This window comes from Anomaloglossus baeobatrachus, chromosome 1 (genome assembly GCF_048569485.1).
Source record: "Anomaloglossus baeobatrachus isolate aAnoBae1 chromosome 1, aAnoBae1.hap1, whole genome shotgun sequence".
NCBI classification, from domain to species: Eukaryota; Metazoa; Chordata; class Amphibia; order Anura; family Aromobatidae; genus Anomaloglossus; species Anomaloglossus baeobatrachus.
The window spans coordinates 693,938,701-693,960,126 of NC_134353.1; the positions used below are offsets into that span (position 1 = coordinate 693,938,701).

The 21,426-nt window shown below is 43.6% G+C and overlaps 1 protein-coding gene across 2 annotated transcripts in view; it reads right to left on the reverse strand.

Annotated features, from left to right (window-relative positions):
• Positions 1-7,548: 7,548 nt before the first annotated feature.
• Positions 7,549-21,426, reverse strand: part of GCN1 (GCN1 activator of EIF2AK4) — a 214,029-nt gene continuing 200,151 nt past the window's right edge. The window contains exons 57-58 of one of the 2 annotated variants that reach the window (XM_075320343.1): positions 18,779-18,997; positions 7,549-8,848 (exon numbers count right to left, since the gene is read on the reverse strand). In XM_075320343.1, coding sequence (XP_075176458.1) covers positions 8,723-8,848; positions 18,779-18,997 — 345 coding nt within the window. In that variant the 3' untranslated portion in view covers positions 7,549-8,722. The remainder of the gene's footprint in view (positions 8,849-18,778; positions 18,998-21,426) is intronic. The other variant, XM_075320336.1, reaches the window with a different exon arrangement.

Sequence of the window (21,426 nt, forward strand, 5' to 3'; positions counted from 1 at the left end):
TAATCTGTATGGTACATGGATGTAAATGTTTATTTGTGATCTGTTCTTCATCTAATCAGTAGTACGTTTACTGTATGGGCCACAGTCTAATGATGACTGTTAACAACTCCCAGTAACTCCTGACCATTGTTAAAGGTATACTGGGAGTTGTAGGGTCATGTGATCCAATTATACATGGAGCTGATCTGACATTGCAATTGATCACTATACGAAGCTTGGTGATTTATTCATATACTTATGGGGTTATGGTGCTGCATTCATGTAATAAGTATTTCTGGTGCTGCAATCATGTACTTACGGTGGTTCTTACTCTGCCTTCATATACTGACAGTGATTCTATTTCTGCATTCATGTACCAATGGAGGTTCTGGTGCTGCATTCATGTGCTTATGGTGGTTCTGATCTTGTAGACATGTAGAAATTCAAAGAGTACTTCATTTCGAAACTCTTAAGATTTAAGGATTTTTAAGTTTTAAGATTATGATGAGAATTTGGCGAGATTCTTCTTCAGAAACTCAGTGTAAGCATATATTCACACTTAATTTTTGGAGCAGAAACTGAGCACACTCTAAATTTTCAAACCTAGTTTCTGGAGATAATTTACTGATGGTGGTTGTGGTAATGTTATTTATGTAAATACCAAATTTTTGACGACCTTTGGATTTGGTCTGTATGACAATTTGGCCCTTGGACCAAAATATGTGGTGCACACTTGTCTTAAAGTAATGATGGACTGTCATTCTCTTAGTTGAGTGGTACCTGCAATATTCTGGCATAGAAGAAATGTGGAATAGGATCAGCACCATATGAAGCTGTGTACTAGCACTGCTTCTGCAAAACACACCTGATAGTCGCAAACACTTTCTGTATGCTGGTACTTCCCCAAATACAATTAGGACAATGCATAACTGTTCACCTACTGCTGATGACTACCTGAAGAAACTGTTTGAGGGAATGCCACAGGTGTATAAAGTTGTCATCAAACTAAAAGGAGGACACTTTGATTAAACTAAACTTTATCCAGAGTATATAATGAATGTTTGGAGAGTGGAGAGCTGATGCAGTCTATGCAGGAGGCGATAATTGTGGTGCTTCCTAAGGAAGGCAAGGATCCATGTTTGCCACCATCATATAGGCCAATATCTCTTCTGACAGTGGATGTGAAGCTATTGGCTAAAATACTGGCAAATAGGCTTACCAAGGTCATAACATCTTTAATTCACTCCAATCAAGCAGGGTTTATGCCTAAAAAAAATCCACAGCAACTATTATTAGGAGAGCATTCCTCAATATGCAAGTATCAGCAGAAAACGGGGCGGCGGGTGATTCTTTCTCTAGACGCAGCCAAAGCTTTTGACAGTGTGGAGTGGGAATATTTATGGACCACGATGCGGATGATGGGCTTTGGGGAAATGTATTTTAGATGGGTGAAGCTGCTATATTCCGCTCCTAAGGCCAGAGTTTGGGCGAATGGAAGCATGTCAGAGAGATTCTCTCTTTCTAGGGGAACGAAGCAGGGTTGTTCACTGTCTCCCTTGTTGTTCGCCATGGCTATTGAGCCATTGGTGGCGGTGATACGGAAGGCCCCGGGCTTAGTAGGGTATAGATATGGGAGGGTGGAGGAGAAAGTGGCCCTATATGCTGACATGTTACTGTTTTTGGAAAATGCGGGAAGTTCCTTGGAGGAAGTAATGCGGATAATATCTAATTTTGGAAGGATATCGGGGCTTAGTATAAACTGGGACAAATCGGTTCTAATGCCAATAGATGAAACGCCTTCCAGTACAGTGGTGACCTGCACCCCGGTACAGGTGGTGTCTGAGTTTAAATATTTGGGCATTACAATATCTAACAAATTGACAGACTATCAACGACTTAATCTTATACCCCTCTTGCTCAAGTTCAAACAAAAGATTTCGGCCTGGGCTAAATTATATCTTACGGTGGTAGGGAGAGTTAATTTAATCAAAATTATACTAATGCCCCAATTGTTGTACGTACTCCATAACACCCCGGTGTGGCTACCACAAAACAGATTTTATAGAATAAATTCTACTTTCCGGGATCTAATTTGGGGAAGGAAACGCCCACAAATGAGGTTAGAGTATCTACAGAGGCCGAAGGATGAAGGGGGACTGGCTCTCCTGAACCCATGGTGTTACTACTTGGCTGCTCAAAGTCAGAACTTGGTCGGATGGGGGAAGCGGGATCTGAGACCTCGGCGGGGACAGTACTGAAGTATGTGATGGGAAAAAGTCCTTTGCTGGCTAGTTTGGAGGCGGGAAAATTTCGTGTCTTTGCTGCATCATACCCTACTATACAGTTGATAGATAAAGTATGGAGTATGATCAAACAAGTGAGAAGGATAACGGGTTCACTAGATATACCCCCATATGGGATAACCCTAACATCCAGGAGTTGGTATCCCTTAAAGAATTTGGGCAATGGAGGAGAATTGGTATTTGGTACCTTTCCCAGGTTATGGATGGAAATATACAGTATTTAAGACCTTTGAGGAGATTCTGAAAGAATTCCCATTGGGACATGGTATGTTCTTTAAATATTTGCAGCTACGTCATGCATTTGAATCACATAATAGAATACCAATTAGTATACAGTCGGATAGAGTGATTAATATACTGGGAATGCAGAGAGGAACAGCGGGATGCATATCAATGGTGTATGGAGGACTGTTGTCTATGTCTGTGGGGAGGCAGCAAATTGGAGCATATGCAAAGTGGGTGGAGGATGTGGGAGACATTAGGGAGAAGTGGGAGTCTATTCTGCAATATGTAACTAAAATATCTCTGAGTGAGTCGAAACAGTTATCGCAGTTATATGTTATATATAGAGTCTATAGAACCCCCGTGTGGATGCAGAAAGTGGGGAGTCAGAACGGATTCCAAATGTCCAAAATGCGCTGGGGAAGAAGCTGGGATCATACATGTTATGGGAATGCCCGTGTTTGCAAGGGTTTTGGATTATAGTATTGAACTTAATTCAATCAGTAATGCAAGTGGAAGTACCAAGAAATCCGCTGGTGTGTGTGCTGGGGTATGTGGATGAAGTGGGGGCTGAGGAGCAAGAGAAACTGGCAGTGGCACGATTGTTGCATGCAGCAAGTAAATTAATTGCATCGTACTATATCTGAAAAAACATCAACAGGTAAGGAATATGTTGAAAAAGTGAATTATATTGTTCTCATGGGGAAACATATTTATATTAAAGGGGGAGAAGAACTCCGTATGAGAAGATTTGGAGTAAGTGGCTAGACTTTCCAGGACTGGCGTCATGGGAATTATTGAAAGACAGGATATTTGGAATCTAGATAGGGGAGAACAGATTGCAGTAAGTGTGCAAGAACATAGTGGGTTATAAACGAAGAGAAATGCGGAGAGTGGGGGGATAAGACTGTCGACCGGAAGGGGGAGGGGGGGTTATTGTTAATGGTATGTATATTAAAATGAAAAACTTATAATAAAAATGTATCTGATTAAAAGAAAAACAAAAACTAAGCTTTATCATACACTGGCAAGCAAAAGTGTAAATGTTTTGACCTTTTGACTTTCAGGCTTCATATCTCACCGTCCACTATAGATTTAAGCGTGAGACTACCCTAATTTTATAGACAATCTTGTCTATCTCATATAAATTTGACTTGCAACAATTTAGCATATGATTAATTATGTATATTCTTGTCATGTCACTGTATTGTTACTGCTCCTAAAAATCTTAATTTCCATTTTTATTATTTTGTAAATTCACCTTTGGCTTTAAACACTGCCTAAATCCTGCTGGGCATGCTCTTGATCTGATACAAGCATGTCTCAACTGAAATCTAATCCCAGGTCTCTTCTACACGTTCCCAATGTTGGCGTATACTGGTTGACTCACTTTGGTATGTACAACAGCTATTTCTTCAACTCTACCTACAAGGGTTTGGTGGTGTTGAGGTCTGGGACTGTGTGGGCTGAATCAGCACCTCTACTTCATTGTCACTGATTGATTTCTCCGCCAATCTCTGTATGCTTTGGGTCATTGTGCTGCTGGAACACGGTCATTCATACCCATAGTACTTGAGTGTACAAAGTAACTTGTCTTGTAGGAATCTCACATATATCTCAATATTGAGAGCACCATCAATCCTGATCAATTATCCAACGCCTTTGGCTGTCAAACAACCCCATATCATCAGGATTCCTCCACCAAACTTGACAGTTAATTCAATTTCTCAACTCATTAGCCCTATTTTCCCTTATTTCTTCCAGAACCATTTGCACCCATCAGAGTCTAGTCTATTGACTTTTGTCTTGTCGCTCTAAATCACCCGTCGTTTCCAATATTCTATGGTCCACTTTTTGTACTTTTTTGCTAACTTGAGTCAATGCTTCTTATGATATTGAAGTTGAGGCTTCTCCATTGCAGACTTCTGTAACTAGCATCGCACAGTGCTTGCATGGTCGTCTGTGATTTCACCATTACAAAGCATATGAGCCACCCCACTGCCAGGCTTGTCAAACCAGAAGTGATAGACCTTGTGATGAGCCAGACTTGTTGACTCCTATATGTCGCATGGATGTGCAATTCATGGCTTTTGAATGGATGGACAGACTTCATTTCTCATTCTTCCAGCTGTCATGGCCTCACATGATGCAGTTTGGCAATTTTCTTGGCCGCAATCGATGAGCCGGATGTTGCGGTTTTCCCTTTTCATGGGAAATCTTCATGGCTGCTCCTGGATTCAAATCGGTGACCTTTCGCTTGGGAACCAACTTAACAGGACACTGAGCTAATAAGCAATGTGAGAACAGGTTGTAATTTGTAGTATACAGAAAGAAAAAGATTTTTCAAACACCAGGAGCAAAATAGTAACAATGCAATGACATGACAGGAATCCACATCATATGATGAATAGTTGCCAGTCAAATTTACAAATTTATGTTTCAGATAGCGAAGATGGTTGTCTATAAAATAAAGGTAGTCTCACTCTTAAAGTTGTAGTGGATCGTGAATTATGGAGCCTGAAAGTCAAAAGTTGAAAACATTGTTACCCTTTTGCTTGTAAGTGTATCTCTAAACCCCCAATGCCAGTATACGCATTCAGATCTGTTCTTCGGTGCAGGGTTACTCACAAAAGTCACCATCCAGATTTGCCCTCACTGGATTCCATCTACCCCCTTCATCTTTATTTACTGTGGCAGTGGGGTATTTTTTTTATGATTTAGGCTACTTTCACACATCAGTTTTTTTCCATCAGGCACAATCCGGAAAAAAACGGATAAAACTGATCCGGCGCCGGATCCGTTTTATCCCCATTGATTTGTATTAGCGCCGGATGGCATTGCGTTGCATCCGGCTTTTGCCGGATCCGGCGTAATTGGCTAATGCTGCGGCCGGATGGAACGTCACTTGTAACGTTTTTTGTCTCTGACAAAGAACAGCATCGCGCCGGATCCGGCGTGATTTACAATTGAAGCCTAAGACTTTAAACTGAGCATGCTGCAATATATTGTAGAAAACAGATCCGGCAAAAAAAAAGGACAAAATGGATGCAAAAACGGGTGAGCCGTGAAAAAAAACGGATATGGTGCATCCGTTTTTGCATATTCTGCACCGGATCCGTTGCATCAGGCACACGCCGGATTGTGCCTGATGCCAAAAAAACGGAGGTGTGAAAGTAGCCTTAGGCCATGTGCCCACGGGAAATTAAACCTGCGGATTTATCTGCGGAAAATCTGCGGACTTTCTGGATTTTTCAGATAAATCCGCAGGTTTCAGCATGTACAGACACTCCCCATGTTATCCTATGGGACATGGGGAGTGCTGTGTCCATGCTGCGGATACGTGCAGCTGCGGAACATGCTGCGGGTGTCCCGCAGCCGCACGTAATTGCATGTCAATTACTTCTGCAGAATTACCTGCGGAAATCCGGGCTCTCCACTATGGAGATAGAGGCCGGGACTTCCGCAGGTAAGTCGCACGAATGCCTGCAGGTTTACCGCAGCTATTTCGCTCTACTACTGCAGCTAAAAATAGCTGCGGATTCCGGCGAGCAGCTGCGGTAAACCTGCGGACGTACCTGCGTATCCGCAGGTACAAAGCGATCTCGTTGATGTCACGGAATTTGTGACGCACATCCGGTCGCTTTAGCGATGTCTTTGCGTGTGACACCTATGAGCGATTTTGAATCGTCGCAAAAACGTTCAAAATCGCTCATCGGTGACATGCCCCCCTCTTCTCTAATATCGCTGCTGCTCGGTGTACGAAGTAGCTCGTCGCTCCTGCGGCAGCACACATCGCTATGTGTGACACCGCAGGAACAAAGAACCTCACCTTACCGGCAGCCGCCCACAATGAGGAAGGAAGGAGGTGGGCGGGATGTTACGTCCCGCTCATCTCCGCCCCTCCGCTTCTATTGGGCGGCGGTTCGGTGATGCTGCTGTGACGCTGAACGAACCGCCCCCTTTGAAAGAAGGCGGTTCACCAGTCACAGCGACGTCGCTAGGCAGGTAAGTAGTGTGACCGGTCCGCGCGATGTTGTGCGCCACGGGCAGCGATTTGCGCGTGTCGCACAACCGATGGGGGCGGGTACGCACGCTAGCGATATCGGTCACGATATCGCAGCGTGTAAAGCGGCCTTAAGTCTTTCAGACCATGATCTAGGGAGCGGACAACCAATATTTATCATTATACTTTGAAATTCTACTTTGCTTGGTGTCAAGGAAACAGGTCCCATGATCTTCTAGCTCCATATTATTCTTTACTTCCTCCAGTCAGGTTTGGATGTGGGACTGGCTCTTATCGTGAAGTATTAGGCCTCTGTCATATCAATCCATAACGAGGAGAATTTATTCAGAGTTTTGTTCTTCTACCTCCCATTGAAAGAAGCACTGCCTTCACAAACTTGATGTTGTGAGGGCCATTTGTCTGTCAGTTATCTCATCTTTCAGGAATTTAGACTCTCCATCATTACAGAGGGTTGCAGTTGCAAGCTTCCAAGCTTGTTTCATTATGGCTGTTGCTTCCTATCAGTTTCACATTTTTCACATTTACATTTTATTACAGAGCTAAATGACTGCTTGATGAACACAGAAGCACAACCATGACACAAGACTTCAGAAAATTAGCTAATAACTGCAACATTTTTGCACCTTGGAGCGGTTACGCTTAAGTGACACCCTAACATTAGAAAATAGATACCCTATTAGTAATATAACCTTTGCTAGCCAGCCCTTTATAGTACCATACTTGTGACTAGTGTTGAGCGTACCCGGACTTTAAAAATCCGGATCCGCGCGGTTTCAGCGGGTGATCCGGGTCCGACCCAGAATTCCGGGTGCACGATCCGGATTCGGCAAATTTTTATTTTTAGGTTTTTTTTTATTTATTTTTCTCTTTCTCTCGTCCCGGATTCCGCTCCTCATTGACATATATTAGCCCGGATTCCGGATCTCGGACTTCCTTGTCAACCCACAACTGATCCGCCGGACCGAGATTTTTAGCAATCCGCTCAACTCTACTTGTGACTAATGAGCACTCGATTGTGTAAATTTGGAGGCATGGTCTATATAGAGGGATGTGGCATACCCGCAAAACATTTTTTAGTGTCCATGATTTTTTTGTTTGAGAGGTCAAAAATGTATGTTTAAGTTGACAACCAACATATGTTAGGTTTATTTATAGTGCAGAAAAAATGGCTAATTAAAATATTAAATAAAAATGCCAAAAAAACCCACTTATGGCAGTTTTGCAAGCATTTAAAAAAGCAAAAAAGTGATGATCAGAAGCCATAAGTTTTACACATAACTCAAGAAAATATACTGGCACACTATTTACAATAAGAAATAATTTAAACCTTTGGTTAATTAGAGCATGGATTTTTTTTTTATTCTGGAAGTAATTTTTTTTTTTAACATGTTGGTCTGAACAACTGAACAAATACATCAATGTTTTAGGAGTATTGTGCCATGCTCTACAAAACGTTTATTTCCTCTGTTGCAAAGCTACCACCCTACACGTCCTTCAGCCGCTTAGGAATGGCAATTTTTCAACAGCAGTAGAGACACAAGTTGGAGACTAATGGCCGAACAGAAAACTTCAAGCAAATGCTATGCCTTGTGCAGAACCTGTAGTATTGTTGCACGTTGCTGGGGTGTTTGGTATTCCTGCAATGTTTGTCATGCACCTCTCACTTGTGGTCTGCCCAGTGTTTAAGTTGTGTCTGGAGTGCTGCTTTAATTATCATTTTGTTCCTAAAGAGTTGCAAGTTAGTGTCTGCATACCTTCATGCTGCTAATATGCTTAGGTTGGATTTTGAGCCTAAACATGGTAAAATTGGCCTTAGAATGGTTTGCATATCAAATGTAGGTGTTCAATCTTGATTCTGGTCTCTGCATCACCCTGAAGATGGACAGTGAGGGTTTCCTTCAGGGACATAGTTGTGTTACACCATCCCAGTTCATGCCATTTATCTTAATCCTAGTTCATTTCTATGTTTTTTTGCAACAGCCAGTAGCAAATTTCTTTTACCACATTGTTTCTTGATAGATTTCAATTGTATTTTAACAACGCTTGGAGGGTTTACAGCAATATATAACTTCATTTAGTTCTTTTTTTTGGAGAGCCAATAGTTTCTGTGCACTTTATAATCAGTGCAATTAACAAAAATAACAAAAGTAAATTATCCGAGGTGAAATGCTGATGCAGCCAATAGAATTTCTGTTCACGTTAGGATTGTTTCATCTATCTGTTCATTTGAGTCAGGCTGCGCTGCAAGCTTCTTCAGGGATCGCCGGTTACTTTCATTCAGCATGTCTATGCTGGCCGTGTCCAGTATCTTTGTCACATCCTATGGAAAAACACAGTAGCTTAAAAAATTAAAATTATGTTTTTTATATGCAGGAAAACTAAATAATTCAATCTTCTTACATCAGTTATGAAGATGTAAGGTTCATCATGACCATTCATTTTCTTATTAGTTTTGATGAGGGAGTGTGTTGGAGGCAGAAGCTCTTGATTCATTAGGAGGAGCACATCTTAATGAATTAGGAGCGTCTGACGAGTGATGTGAACCCTCACCACGAATTACTCCAGTTCCAGAGTGAAGTAATATTTATGGGGTGGGGAATGCCACAGTTCATCATAAATTAATAGAGCTTGGCCAGGACGCCACTGTTCTTCTAATTTTGGAGGCCCTTCGATAAACTGGCATGAAAACGGCAAAAGTTATAAAGTGTTTGCACAGCTCTGAATTGCGCCACAATTTGTGACTTTTCAAAGCAATTTACAAGAGAATTCTGGGCCATAGGCCTCGGTTCCTCTTTCGTTTTGCATAGACGAGTGCAATTCGATAAAACATTGTATTGCACTCAAACCAGTGCACAACTATGGGGTAGTGACCATCTGCGATTAATTTCTCATACCATCTCATAACGTTTGGCAGCAAGTCTCGACTCTCACACACACACACATACAAGTCTATGGGTCCATGTGAAACATCGCACTGCACTCATGCGTCATCCGATGGCAGTGCGATGTATGCAGAGACAAGCCGCGGAGGAAAGGGAGAAAGTGCTTCCTCCTTTCCCGCAGTTGCGATCCGATCGCAAAACCGGATCACAATCACATGACCCTCAGCTCATACTCGCAGCAGAGGGTCATTAGCATATCACTTCCAATGCTCTTGTATCGGAAGCTATACGCATGTGGAACTGAGGCCATAGAGTGATGGTCAGTGTGGTTACAAAACATGTGCAGTTCGTGCATAATATCAAACATGCTTAAATGGATTTTCTATATGGCTTCATTGGGGGACACAGGAAACCATGGGTGCCTGCTACTGTCACTAGGAGGCTGACATTAGGCAAAACAATTAGCTTAGTTACAGTTGGTGGGTGTAAACTGCTGAAGAGTTAGGCCCTGTGCGCACTTACCGGTTTTTGACGAGGATTTCCTGCGTTTTTGCTGCATGTTTCACTGCATGTTATGTTCATAACATCTCTGCAGTGATTCACCAGCAAATACTATGGGGAAAAAAAATGCTGTGCGCACTATGTGGATTTTGACAGCTCCATGTTTTGCTGCGGGATTCCCGCAGCAAAAATAACTGCATGTCACTTCTTTTCCACATGTCGCTGCAGCATTTCACTCCATTGACTGCAATGTAATCGGGAAATCCCGCAAGGAATAACGCAGGTAGCAAATTCTGTGCGGTTCATTGCGTTTTCCTGCGTTATTCCCTGCGGTATTTCACGGTTTCGGGACATAATGTTCATCACTGCCTGCGGTTTGCAAGGAAGTAATGTCATTATGACAGGAAGAGGAAGTGGAGCAGAGAGTAAACACACACATATCACAGACACAGACATAGAACACACGCATCGCACTCATACACAGACACAAACATATAGAATACACACAAAAATCAAACGGACATATAAAAAAAACCAAACACGTGGGCTCCACCGTATTTTTTACCATCCAGCCGAGGTAAACACACAGCGGCGGCCCGGTATTCTCAGGCTGGAGAGGGCGAGGGACAGGGTTAATGCCCCTCCTCCCGCAGCCGAGAATATCAGCCCGCAGCTGCCCCGGGACTGTCTCATCCATTATGCGCCAGTCCCGGAGTGTCCCGGCTCTTCCTGTTGCCGTGATGCTGTGGCAATCAGGGTAATAATGAGTTAATGGCAGCGCATCGCCGCCACTAAGTCCAGGCTTTAATCATGCAGTGTCTATGAGACAGCTTTCATGATATACCTGTACTGTAAGTAAAGTGAATAAACACACACACACCGAAAAATCCTTTATTTTAAATAAAACACAAAAAGCCCCCTCTTTCACCATTTTATTAACCCCTCCCCAAACACACAGCTCCACTGTAATCCACCGAGGTCCCGCGGCGCTTGCATCTAGCCGCAACTGACACACAGCGCTGAATGCAGCCTCGCAACGAGCCTGCAGAGAGGTAACCACAGGGCATTTCCCACGGCCGGTAATGTGAACACATTACTGCTCGTGAGAAATGCAGTGTCGATTGTTGATTGATCTGTCCTCTATCTATCCCTCTATCTATTCTTCTGTCTATTTATCTATCTCAGATGAAAAATTACTTTTTTTTTCTTTCAATGTGCTTTATTGCATTGAATGCATTAAAACACATGTACCAACCCGCGGCAAAACCACGGCAATACCGCATGCGGTTTTCGGGTGCGGTTTGCCGCATTTTTTTTACCGCGGGTGCAGTAATCTTTTAGACCCTGCGGAATTTTCTTAAGAAAATTCCGTTTTCCAGTGCACACAGGGCCTTAATCAGTTTTAGCCTAGTGTCCGTAGTAAGCAGACACGATTCCCCTTCTACCGGTTTCTAAATCAGGTTTGTTGATTTTGATTAACTTTCTCAGTTTTTTTGTCTTTCAAGCTTAGCTTGTGATTGGAGAAATAGAGGGGGAGAATTACTCTGTCACCCCCCTAAGAGACAGAGAGAACACTCTGATCCACGCCATACCCGTTCTGGTCTTTTGAGAATACAATATATTTTTCTATATGCTTTTTACTGTGAGAAAACAAGATATATATTTCTTTCATATGCTTTTCTATAACCAAGCTTTCTTTTATATATGAGTAACAAGATATAGCCTGCAGCTGATTTCAAATATGAGGGAAAAGAATGAAGAGATTGATAATGATGACTGTCTACAAAGTTCGGATCTATGACTGCAAGATACGTGACAAGGACACATATTACATGCTTTCTGCATATGCTTTTAATATAACCAATAGCATACTTAGGAATTTTGCTAAAAGATTAACCCATTACTGTTCTATAAAAAGGCTTGTAATAATAAAGCACGTCACATGTGCACCTACTTTTCAATGAGAAAGGAATTTATTCCAGCAGTATTTGTGTAGTCTGAATTTCTCTGCCGGCACTCAGTGACCTTCAATTTGAGATTTGAGATTTCAGCATACATTAACTCGAAGATTTCTTTCCCAAAACTGTGGAATTTCTCCTTAACAGTCTATCTGCCAGGACATTTACACAACACTTCGGTGGTTAAAAGGCATCCAAGGCAGACAGTCCTTGCCATCCATCTCCAGCACCGCTCACCCACCAGACTGGGACAGCATACGGATGGAAGACGGGCTAGTACAAGCGACTCCCACCATGGGGACCTGACGACCCTCTTCCAAGTCTCTGAAGAGGGAGCTTTATTTCATCTTCAGGAAAAGGAATTTGTGTGGTCTTCCAGGCTACTTCTAGTGGTGGAGGGCTACTGCTTTCACTGTAGACCAGCAGGCTCCTCAAGAAACAGACTGAGTCTCTAGATTGTGGACACCCCTCTGCCCGGCCTTTTCTCCTACTTGAGTCTCTCAAAATCAGTTTCTGCTTGGGATAAACCACTATGTCAGGGTATTGTATCTGGGACCTCAACTGACGATCTAACGGTCTTGACTAGCCAGATAGCTCACATAGGAAAAAGATCTCCTCTCAGCTTCCCTCGACAATTCTGGGTGGTCGGCCTCAGTGTCCAGCAATATCATGGCCATCTGCCGGTCCCTAGGACTTAAGACATGGAACGCTGATGCGCCATCCAAGAAGTCTCTCACCAGTCTTTCATTCCAGGTTTCCTAGCTCTTTGGAATGCAGCTAGACCAGATCATTTTGACATCACCGATGGGAAGAGCACTTCACTTCCCCAACAAAAAGTCAAAGCGTCCTCCTCCCAAAAGACCAACACTTGAGTTTCGCTCCTTTCGTCAGTTTTGATCTCCTGGGACTTCCTGTCATCAGCAAAAGAGTCAGGTGTGACAGGAATGGAAAAAACCCTGTTTCAGACCAGCTCCTTCCTGGAGGTAACACGAGCATCAAAGTAGGTCGGCAACATCCAGATCTCACAGATTTTCCTCCACATGACAGTGAGCTCCCACTGGAGTAACCACTCAGGGTAGGTGGTCAATTCCTCCTGTTTTGGGATGAATGGCTCTTGATAGTCAAAGACACCTAGGTCAGGTAGGTAGCCTCATTCTCCACGGGAGATCATTCCTCCTGATATGCTCGTGACGACATGATTGTGATGAGAGACACCAACCTTCTCGGTTGGGGAGCAGTGTTTCGGAGTTACACAGTTCAAGAAATGTTCTGGAAAGTTTAAAAATCGTCCCTTCCCATTAACATTCCAGAACTCAAAGCCATAGTTCTGCCCTTTATTGTCAGGACCTTCTCTCGGACCACCAAATCCAAATTCAGTGTTATAATGCCACAGCCGTACCATACATCAACCACCACGGTGAAACTCAGAGCAAGACAGTAATATCAGAGGTAGCCCGAATCCGATCATGGGCAGAACAGAACAGTCTGGCAATCGTAGTGGTGCAAATCCATGAAGTGGACAACTGCTCCACCTACATCCAAAGCTGCATAGGCCTCTCAATGGTTGAAAGGTCTAAACCCAGAAGTTTTTAACCATATCTGCCAGAGATAGGGCACACTGTAAGTAGATCTCATGTCATCCAGTAGAAACAAACATGTTTGTTCTCGATCCCGCAACCCTTCACGCTTGACTTTGATGTTCTAGCAAATCTCAGCTCCCAATTCTCCCTTCTATGTGCCTTTCATGCCGTCACCGGGTCACCAGTTGGCCATCGTTAGACCACATCTGGTAGGTTATACCCACTTCACACTGGGAACTTCCCACAAGCCCTGCCGTTTTGGAGATACTCTGACCCAGTTATCCATCACAATTTACTCCTTGTCAAAGTTGCATATATCCTTACAACATATTCTGTTTCCAATAGATCAACTTCAGGAATTGACTCAACTTGCTGCCTAATATATGCCATTTTCATAACAGGTACCCCAGTCATGAGATAGTACTGTAATTTAGTCACCCATCAGTGGTTTAAATACTATGGCTCATCAGTGGCAGTATCACTTTTTATTTAGACATAACTAGATATGTGCTAATGACTGGTTCATGGAGCTTTACATGAATACCCGTAAAGCGGTTGTCCGGCATTAGGCTACAAGTCTGTAGACGCGATATGTGCAGTGTGTGTGCTGTAAGGATTCTCCTTTGTGATTCTTTGGTGTGGTCAAGTGATCAAAAAGATATCACATGCTGACAAGACTTATCCAGGCACGCTCAATTCACTTATGTTGAATAAGGCCACAAATGTTTAGTTAGCATGTGATCAATTGCAAATATACAAATCACATACTTGTAATCATGCGCCCACCAGCTCCAGGCTGTGAGGATTCACAAGTCTGCAGTCACATAAACCAACTGCAGACTTAGACCCAAAGGCCAGACAACCTCTTTATTATATACAGTCCTGTACATTGTTATTGGCACCCATGAAGTTTAAGTACATAATGTGGACTATCTACAGAAAAAAATGAATAAAATGAAACCGCTTTTTTGTATAGATCACTCGTGTGAAATAGAAATGATAAACAATAATTTAAAACAATGGAGGGGGGAGGGGGAAGTAAAACCTAAAGCTTGCTGTGACACTGGTAGTGGCACCTTTACATTATATTAGTATGGAAACACATTTTGACTCGCCTGCGGTTAAATCACAAATCACCTGTGATAAATTGTCGGTGCCCATGTGACATGAATTAGCCAATGAATGATGACTTCATTGTTTTAAAAAGCCACAGGGTAGGCCCTGTTCCTTTGTGAAAATGGTGAGCTGTCTGAGCACTTCAAAATTGCTATTAGCAAACACAAAACTTCTAAAGGGTATAAGGCCATCTCCAAAGACCTTGGTATCCCAGCTTCAACAGTGTGCAATGTTATTAAGAAGTTTGCCAAGCATGTAACCGTCAAGAGCCTCCCTGGTCGTGGGGAAAGAGGAAAATTGACAAGCGATGTCTTCGAAGGTTGGTGCGAATGGTAGAAAATACACCACGTGAAACATCCAAAGACTTGAAGGCCAACCTGGAACAGTCTGGAGTCATGGTGTACGCCGCACACTAAACCAAGCAGACCTTTATCGGTGAAGGCCAAGGAAGAAACCATTGCTGAAGAAAAGACATAAAAAGGAACGACTGATCTTTGGCAAAGAGTACCTTCACAAACCACAATCATTCTGGGAAAATGTTCTGTGGACAGATGAAACAAAAAGAACATGCTACCAACAGTTAAGTATGGTGGAGAATTCATAATGCTGTGGGGTTGCTTTGCTGTGTCTGGTACTGGAGGCCTTGACCATATCACAGGAATCATGAAATCAGAGAATTATCAAGAGATTTTAGAGTGAAATGTCCTACCCAGTGTAAGAAAACTTGGTTTGAGTTGAAAATCATGGGTCCTCCAGCAAGACAATGACCCAAAGCTCACAAGAATGGTTGAAAAAGAAAAAAAATATCTGTTTTAAAATGGCCAGCAATGAGTCCTGACCTCAATCCCATTGAAAATGTTTGGGGTGAGCTGAAATCTGCCATTGGGAAAAAGAAACCTGCAAACATTCAAGAGCTTGAACAAACTGTAACGGAAGAATGAAGAAAATACCAGCTGAGAAAGTGCAAGAAGCTTTTAGATGGCTACAAGAAACATTTGGAGACTGTCATCAATGCCAAAGGGTGTACAGTAAAGTATTAATTAGGGTACCTTTATTGCTGTACATGCGCTTTATTCTGTTTTTTCTTTGAAATTGCAATAAGTAAGTTGACATACAAACAATAAAACATTGTATTACTTTGGGTCACTAATTAAAAAATCCTGAGGATATAACTTTGGTACATTTCCATTTATTTCTGAAGATATTGTAAAGTGAGTGAAAAAAATTAAGGCGTGCCAATAATGGTGAGCAGCACTGTAGATGACTACACAATAGAATACAAGCAGTTTTACCTTGTGTGTCACCCTATTTCCTTAGGCTCCTTTCACATTGCATTGTTCTCTACGTCCACAGGTCCCGTCGGGGCATCCGTCCGGACCGCCCCTCCCCCACTCTGCAAAGCGTGCTCCGGACGCATGCGCCTGGCAGGGCCATTCACTGTTATGGAGTGCACTGCGTTAGCGTGTGCTCTGTTTTGTGCCATTTTTTGCACATATACGATTCTGCAGATGGACACCCGAATGTAGAGGAGTACGTTCGTGTGTCCGTCTGCAGAAACGTATATGTGTACAAAATGGCACAAAACAGAGCACATGCTAACGCAGTGCGCTCCATAACAGTGAATGGCCCTGCCGGGCGCATGCGTCTGGAAGACGCTTGGCAGAGTGGGGGAGGGGCGGTCCGGACGGATGCCCCGACGGGACCTGTGAGCGGAAGGTAAAACGCAATGTGAAAGGGGCCTTATAGATTGTAAGCTTTTGTGAGCATGACCCTCACTTGTGCTATTGAACTGTGTTACTCTGTAATGTCTGACATAGTTTGTACAAGTCTTTGGCTTCTGGTCTTGTAATTCTTTATTATACTATGTTTCATATTGTGGGACTTTCTGGAATAGGAGCTGCTGGATTAAAGGAATGTGCATGTATTAGTAAAACAGACTTAGCAGGTTTACTTTGTATTTTCCTGAAGTATTCTATAGCAGTAACAAGTACAGAACTGCTTACATGTGAAGAACAAAACCGATGAAGACATCAGATTATTGTTTCACCTTATATTCTCCAATATCACTCTCGACCATGTGGCCTATGAGTTCACTTATTAAGGTAACCGAATATATGCCAGAAAAGAAAAAACTGTGGTAACTTAACCCATTAAAGGAACACCAAGCATACAAAAAAAAATGAGACAATTGGCTTCAGCAGACACCTTCCTTGGTGCACTTTCTCCAGCAAGACAAAATATCACTAATCTCAGTCCCATAAGGTTAAGGGATGGTACTTCAGCTGGCCATCAGTCAAAAATGGAGCTGTCCAGCAGGAGATTAATCCCATCGGCCCCCCCTTCCTCCATGTGCTTTCTGAAAAATTTCTAAAAGACTGGCCTCATTTATTTGTTAGATGTTTGAATTAGTGTTTGTAAAACAAATCCAAGATGCGTCCACACTAGAGCTAGGCGGACTCTCATATATATTATATATATATATATATATATATATATATATAAAAAAAATATCCAGATCCGGTCCGGAATCCGCCCCATAAAAGTCTATGGGGAGCAGAATCCGGAGATTAAAAATGGTGTTCGAAAAGATAGAGGAATGGGAGTGCAAGCGGTGGACTTACCAAGGCACGGCTGTACGCTGCTCCCAGTTGTTGCTGTAGTTGTGCAGGGCATAAAACATGTGACTGCAGCCTCTGGCTGATGAGCCACAAACTCTATTGTAATGAGGGAGCAATGCTGTGCACAGCTAATGTGCAAGTGAGGATATAACTCACCCAAAACCTGATGGACCTTCCCCCCCTCCTCCTGTGTCCCAGTTCCTGTGGGAAGGAGGAAGCCAGCTCTGAGAGACGCCCACAGGCTCTGATCACAACAAGAGGGAGCAATGCTCTGCAGATCCTGTGTGAGGAGAGTTACGCGCGCTTTCGTGAGGGGGCGTGGCTTATCGAGTGTCGGAGGGGACAGGGCTTAGCTCTGACAAGAAGGCATGAGAAAATATAATAAACAAAAAAAAATGGTGGTAAGGGACTCCCTTTCCCACTCCAGCCCTGCACAACAATGGTGGACAGAAAAAAACTCTATAAGTGTACCGCAGCTGCGGCTGCACTGAGTCCTGGGAGCTGTCCCCTCCCCCCGCCACAGGTGGAATGCTGTGTAGGAGTCTGCATCAGCCCAATCCAGTCAGTGTGACCTTTGCTCCAATTCCTGTCTGCTGTGCCCGGTAACAGAGCGTGTATCAACTCAGACCCTGCCAGAGGGACTGAGGAAGTTTTTAATCTGCTCTGGGGCTCTGGAAAAATCAGAAGGATCTCAACTCCTGTGGAGATGGCAGTCTGATGCCTGCTGCCTGGTCACACTGGTGCGGAGCGTGTATCAACTCAGAGCCTGCAAGAGGGACTGAGGAAGTTTTTCATGTGCTCTGGAAAAATCGGAATGATCTCACCTCAGCTCCTGTGGAGATGGCAGTCTGGTCACGCTGGTGCGGAGCATGTATCAACTCAGAGCCTGCAAGAGGGATGGAGGAAGTTTTCATCTGCTCTGGGCTCTGGAAAATCAGTGCCATGAGACCTGTCGTCCAGTGAGTAACAGCCCAGGATCCAGCGTCGCAGAAGGGGGTACGGGGAGGCGACACTCCGCGTTCCCGCCTGTTGATGGTTTTGGGAAATCGATCCCCGAAGGAACCGTCGCCCTCTAAAAACAAAAAATTCTTGCTGCAGTAGTCTGCAGAGATGTGCCTCCTATAGACACTAAGCTAAAACTGGAGTAGCCTGGCTGGGCCAGGGGGTGTATACTGCAGGGGAGGAGCTAACATCTTTGCATCTACTTAGTGTCCTCCTATGGATAAGCAGCATAACACCCATGGTCCTGTGTCCCCCAATGAGGCGTCAGAGAAATGACTTTTTTTTTCAATGTGCTTTATTGCATTGAATGCATTAAAACACACGTACCCACCCACAGCAAACCGCATGCGGTTTTCGGGTGCGGTTTGCCGCATTTTTTTTTACCGCGGGTGCGGTAATCTTTCAGACCCTGCGGAATTTTCAATTTTCTAGTGCGCACAGGGCCTTCCAGCCCTAGTCCACACTAAAGAATAGGCACAGAGCTCCTGATTATACTTTTGCGTCGTGCTTCCGTCACACCTGGCTTTAGCTTACAAACACTGAACTGAGTACTGCTATGGTAATGAGGCTTAGTTCTTTAAGTAGGTACATACCTGGAAAACGTTGTTGCCAAGTCTTAGTTTCAAAAGGTTGACTATGGCTTGGTCACTGTATGCACGCACACTTGTGTTTTTGTCTTTTGTGTTATCTAGTAACACTTTGAGAACCGGCTTAATTGTTTGTGGGTCTAGTGGTTGCAAGTGGTCTTTGTTGGCCCACCAGATCATCTTTTCTGCTATCAGCTTAATATCACTTGATGGGTTCTGGAGACACTGTAGGAGAAACACAAATAATATGGTTCCTTAAGCAACAAACAAAGAAGCTTACCGGAATACACGTTTTTTTTTTTTAAAGAAAAAAAAAAAAAGACAGAAATGGGCAAAACTACTAGTGGACTATGCACTGAGGGAGACTTATCAAGTTTATGTGACAGAATTTTGTTTTCGACACTTTTTAGGTCTTCAGATTTTGTTACGCACATTTTTTCAAGCACAAAGTAGTGTAACTACACATGATTTATCAATTAGCAGGAACTACTATGATGAATCTGCTGCATTTTAAGACTTGAGGTTTAGTTTGCAATCTAGTATCTATAATTATGCTCCATTGTAATAAATAAAGTGAAAAAAAAAATAAAAATCTGAAATACATTGTTTTTCTCATGCAGTCTCAGGCAGCTATGTAACGATGTAGTTTCCCTGGGCTAATTCAGCTATCAGACTTCTTTATTGCTTATCTGTAACCGAAAAAAAAACAAAAATCCTAGAAATTGAATTCTGAATGAGTACTATAAGGCCCAAAAATCCAGTGATAATGCCGAGAAGCATACACTATTGCTTGTTTGAACACAGTTGTATCTATGCAATAGTGAGAATAGTTCTGGGTATTCCTAAGTGAAGGCATCCCTGCACATGACATTGCTACTGGTTAGGTCAGCTATGCTTAAAAGAACTTAAAGTCATTCTAATGCAAGATTCCATCACAAAATACTGCTTAGGAGTCCCATCCATGGGTAAATAGAAGCTTTATGTACCCTTCCCAAGCAACATGATAGGCACCCTGGTTTGGCATAACAAGATGTGTCTAGGTCTTTCAACAAGAAAAGAAAAAAAAAAAGAAAAAAAAACGGATTTTTGTGTACTCACCGTAAAATTGTTTTCTCTTAGCCATCATTGGGGGACACAGGACCATGGGTGTTATGCGGCCTATCCATAGGAGGACACTAAGTAGATGCAAAAGCATAGCTCCTCCTCTGCAGTATACACCCCCTGGCCGGGCCAGGCAGCCTCAGTTTTAGTACACAAGCAGTAGGAGAAAAAACAGTAAAAACTTCTCAACAGAGGAACATGAGAAAAGAAGAGTCATAACCAAATAAGGTACTGAGAGAACCAAGGCCCAACAGGGCAACAGGGTGGGTGCTGTGTCCCTCAATGATGGCTAAGAGAAAACGATTTTACGGTGAGTACACAAAAATCCGTTTTTCTCTGAGGCCTCATTGGGGGACACAGGACCATGGGACGTCCTAAAGCAGTCCATGGGTGGGAAACATAAAATAAGACAACACAACCCAAGGACTAGGAATCAGTCCCAGACAGCCTGGAGCGCCTACTGAGAGGTGTGCTCTACTGCCGTTTGCAGAATTTTCCTACCAAGATATGCCTCAGTTGAAACCTAGGTATGGATTCTGTAATGCTTTGAAAACGTATGTAGGCTAGACCAGGTCGCAGCCTTACACACCTGTTCCACTGAAGCCTGATGCCGAATGGCCCACGAAGCGCCAACTGCTCGCGTGGAATGAGCCCGCAGCAAGGAATGGGCTTGAGTTGCAAGCGGTAGACTTCCTGGATCGCAGAGCGAATCCAGCGAGCCAGAGTCGCCTTTGAAGCTGCCTGTCCCTTCTTAGGCCCCTCAGGAATGACGAACAAAGAGTCCGTTTTCCTAAAGGGGGCTGTCCTGGATATGTAATATCTGAGAGCTCTGACAAGGTCTAACGAATGCAGAGACCTTTTTACCCTATGTACTGTGTGTGGACAAAAGGAAGGCAGAACAATGTCCTCGTTCAAATGAAACGGGGTAAGAACCTTTGGAAGGAAATCCGGAAGGGGGCGCTGAACCACCTTGTCCTGGTGAAAGATCAGAAAAGGCTCGCGGCAAGAGAGTGCTGCTAGCTCCGAAACCAGTCTGATGGATGTAATTGCCACCAGGAATGTTACCTTCCAGGACAGAAGAGTAACGGAGGATTCCTTGAGGGGTTCAAAGGGAGACCTCTGGAGACCATCGAGAATGAGGTTGAGGTCCCATGGGTCCAGCGGCCGTTTGTACGGGGGAACTAGATGGGAAACGCCCTGGAGGAAGGTCTTGACTTGCGGTTTTTGAGCCAGGCGGCATTGGTAGGAGATTGAGAGCGCTGAGACCTGCCCTTTAAGGGAACTGAGAGCCAACCCCACTTGCAAGCCAGACTGTAGAAAGTCGAGAATTCTGGGGATGGCCAGAGGCATAGGCTGGACGTTAGTTTCCCTGCACCATGAAAGGAAGATTTTCCACGTACGGTGGTAAATGCGGGATGAAGCAGGCTTTCGGGCGCTGATCATGGTGGAAATAACCGCGGGGGAGAATCCCGCTCTTGTTAATACCCAGGTCTCAATGGCCATGCCGTCAGCTTCAGGGCTCTGGAGCTCTGATGGGAAATGGGCCCTTGGAT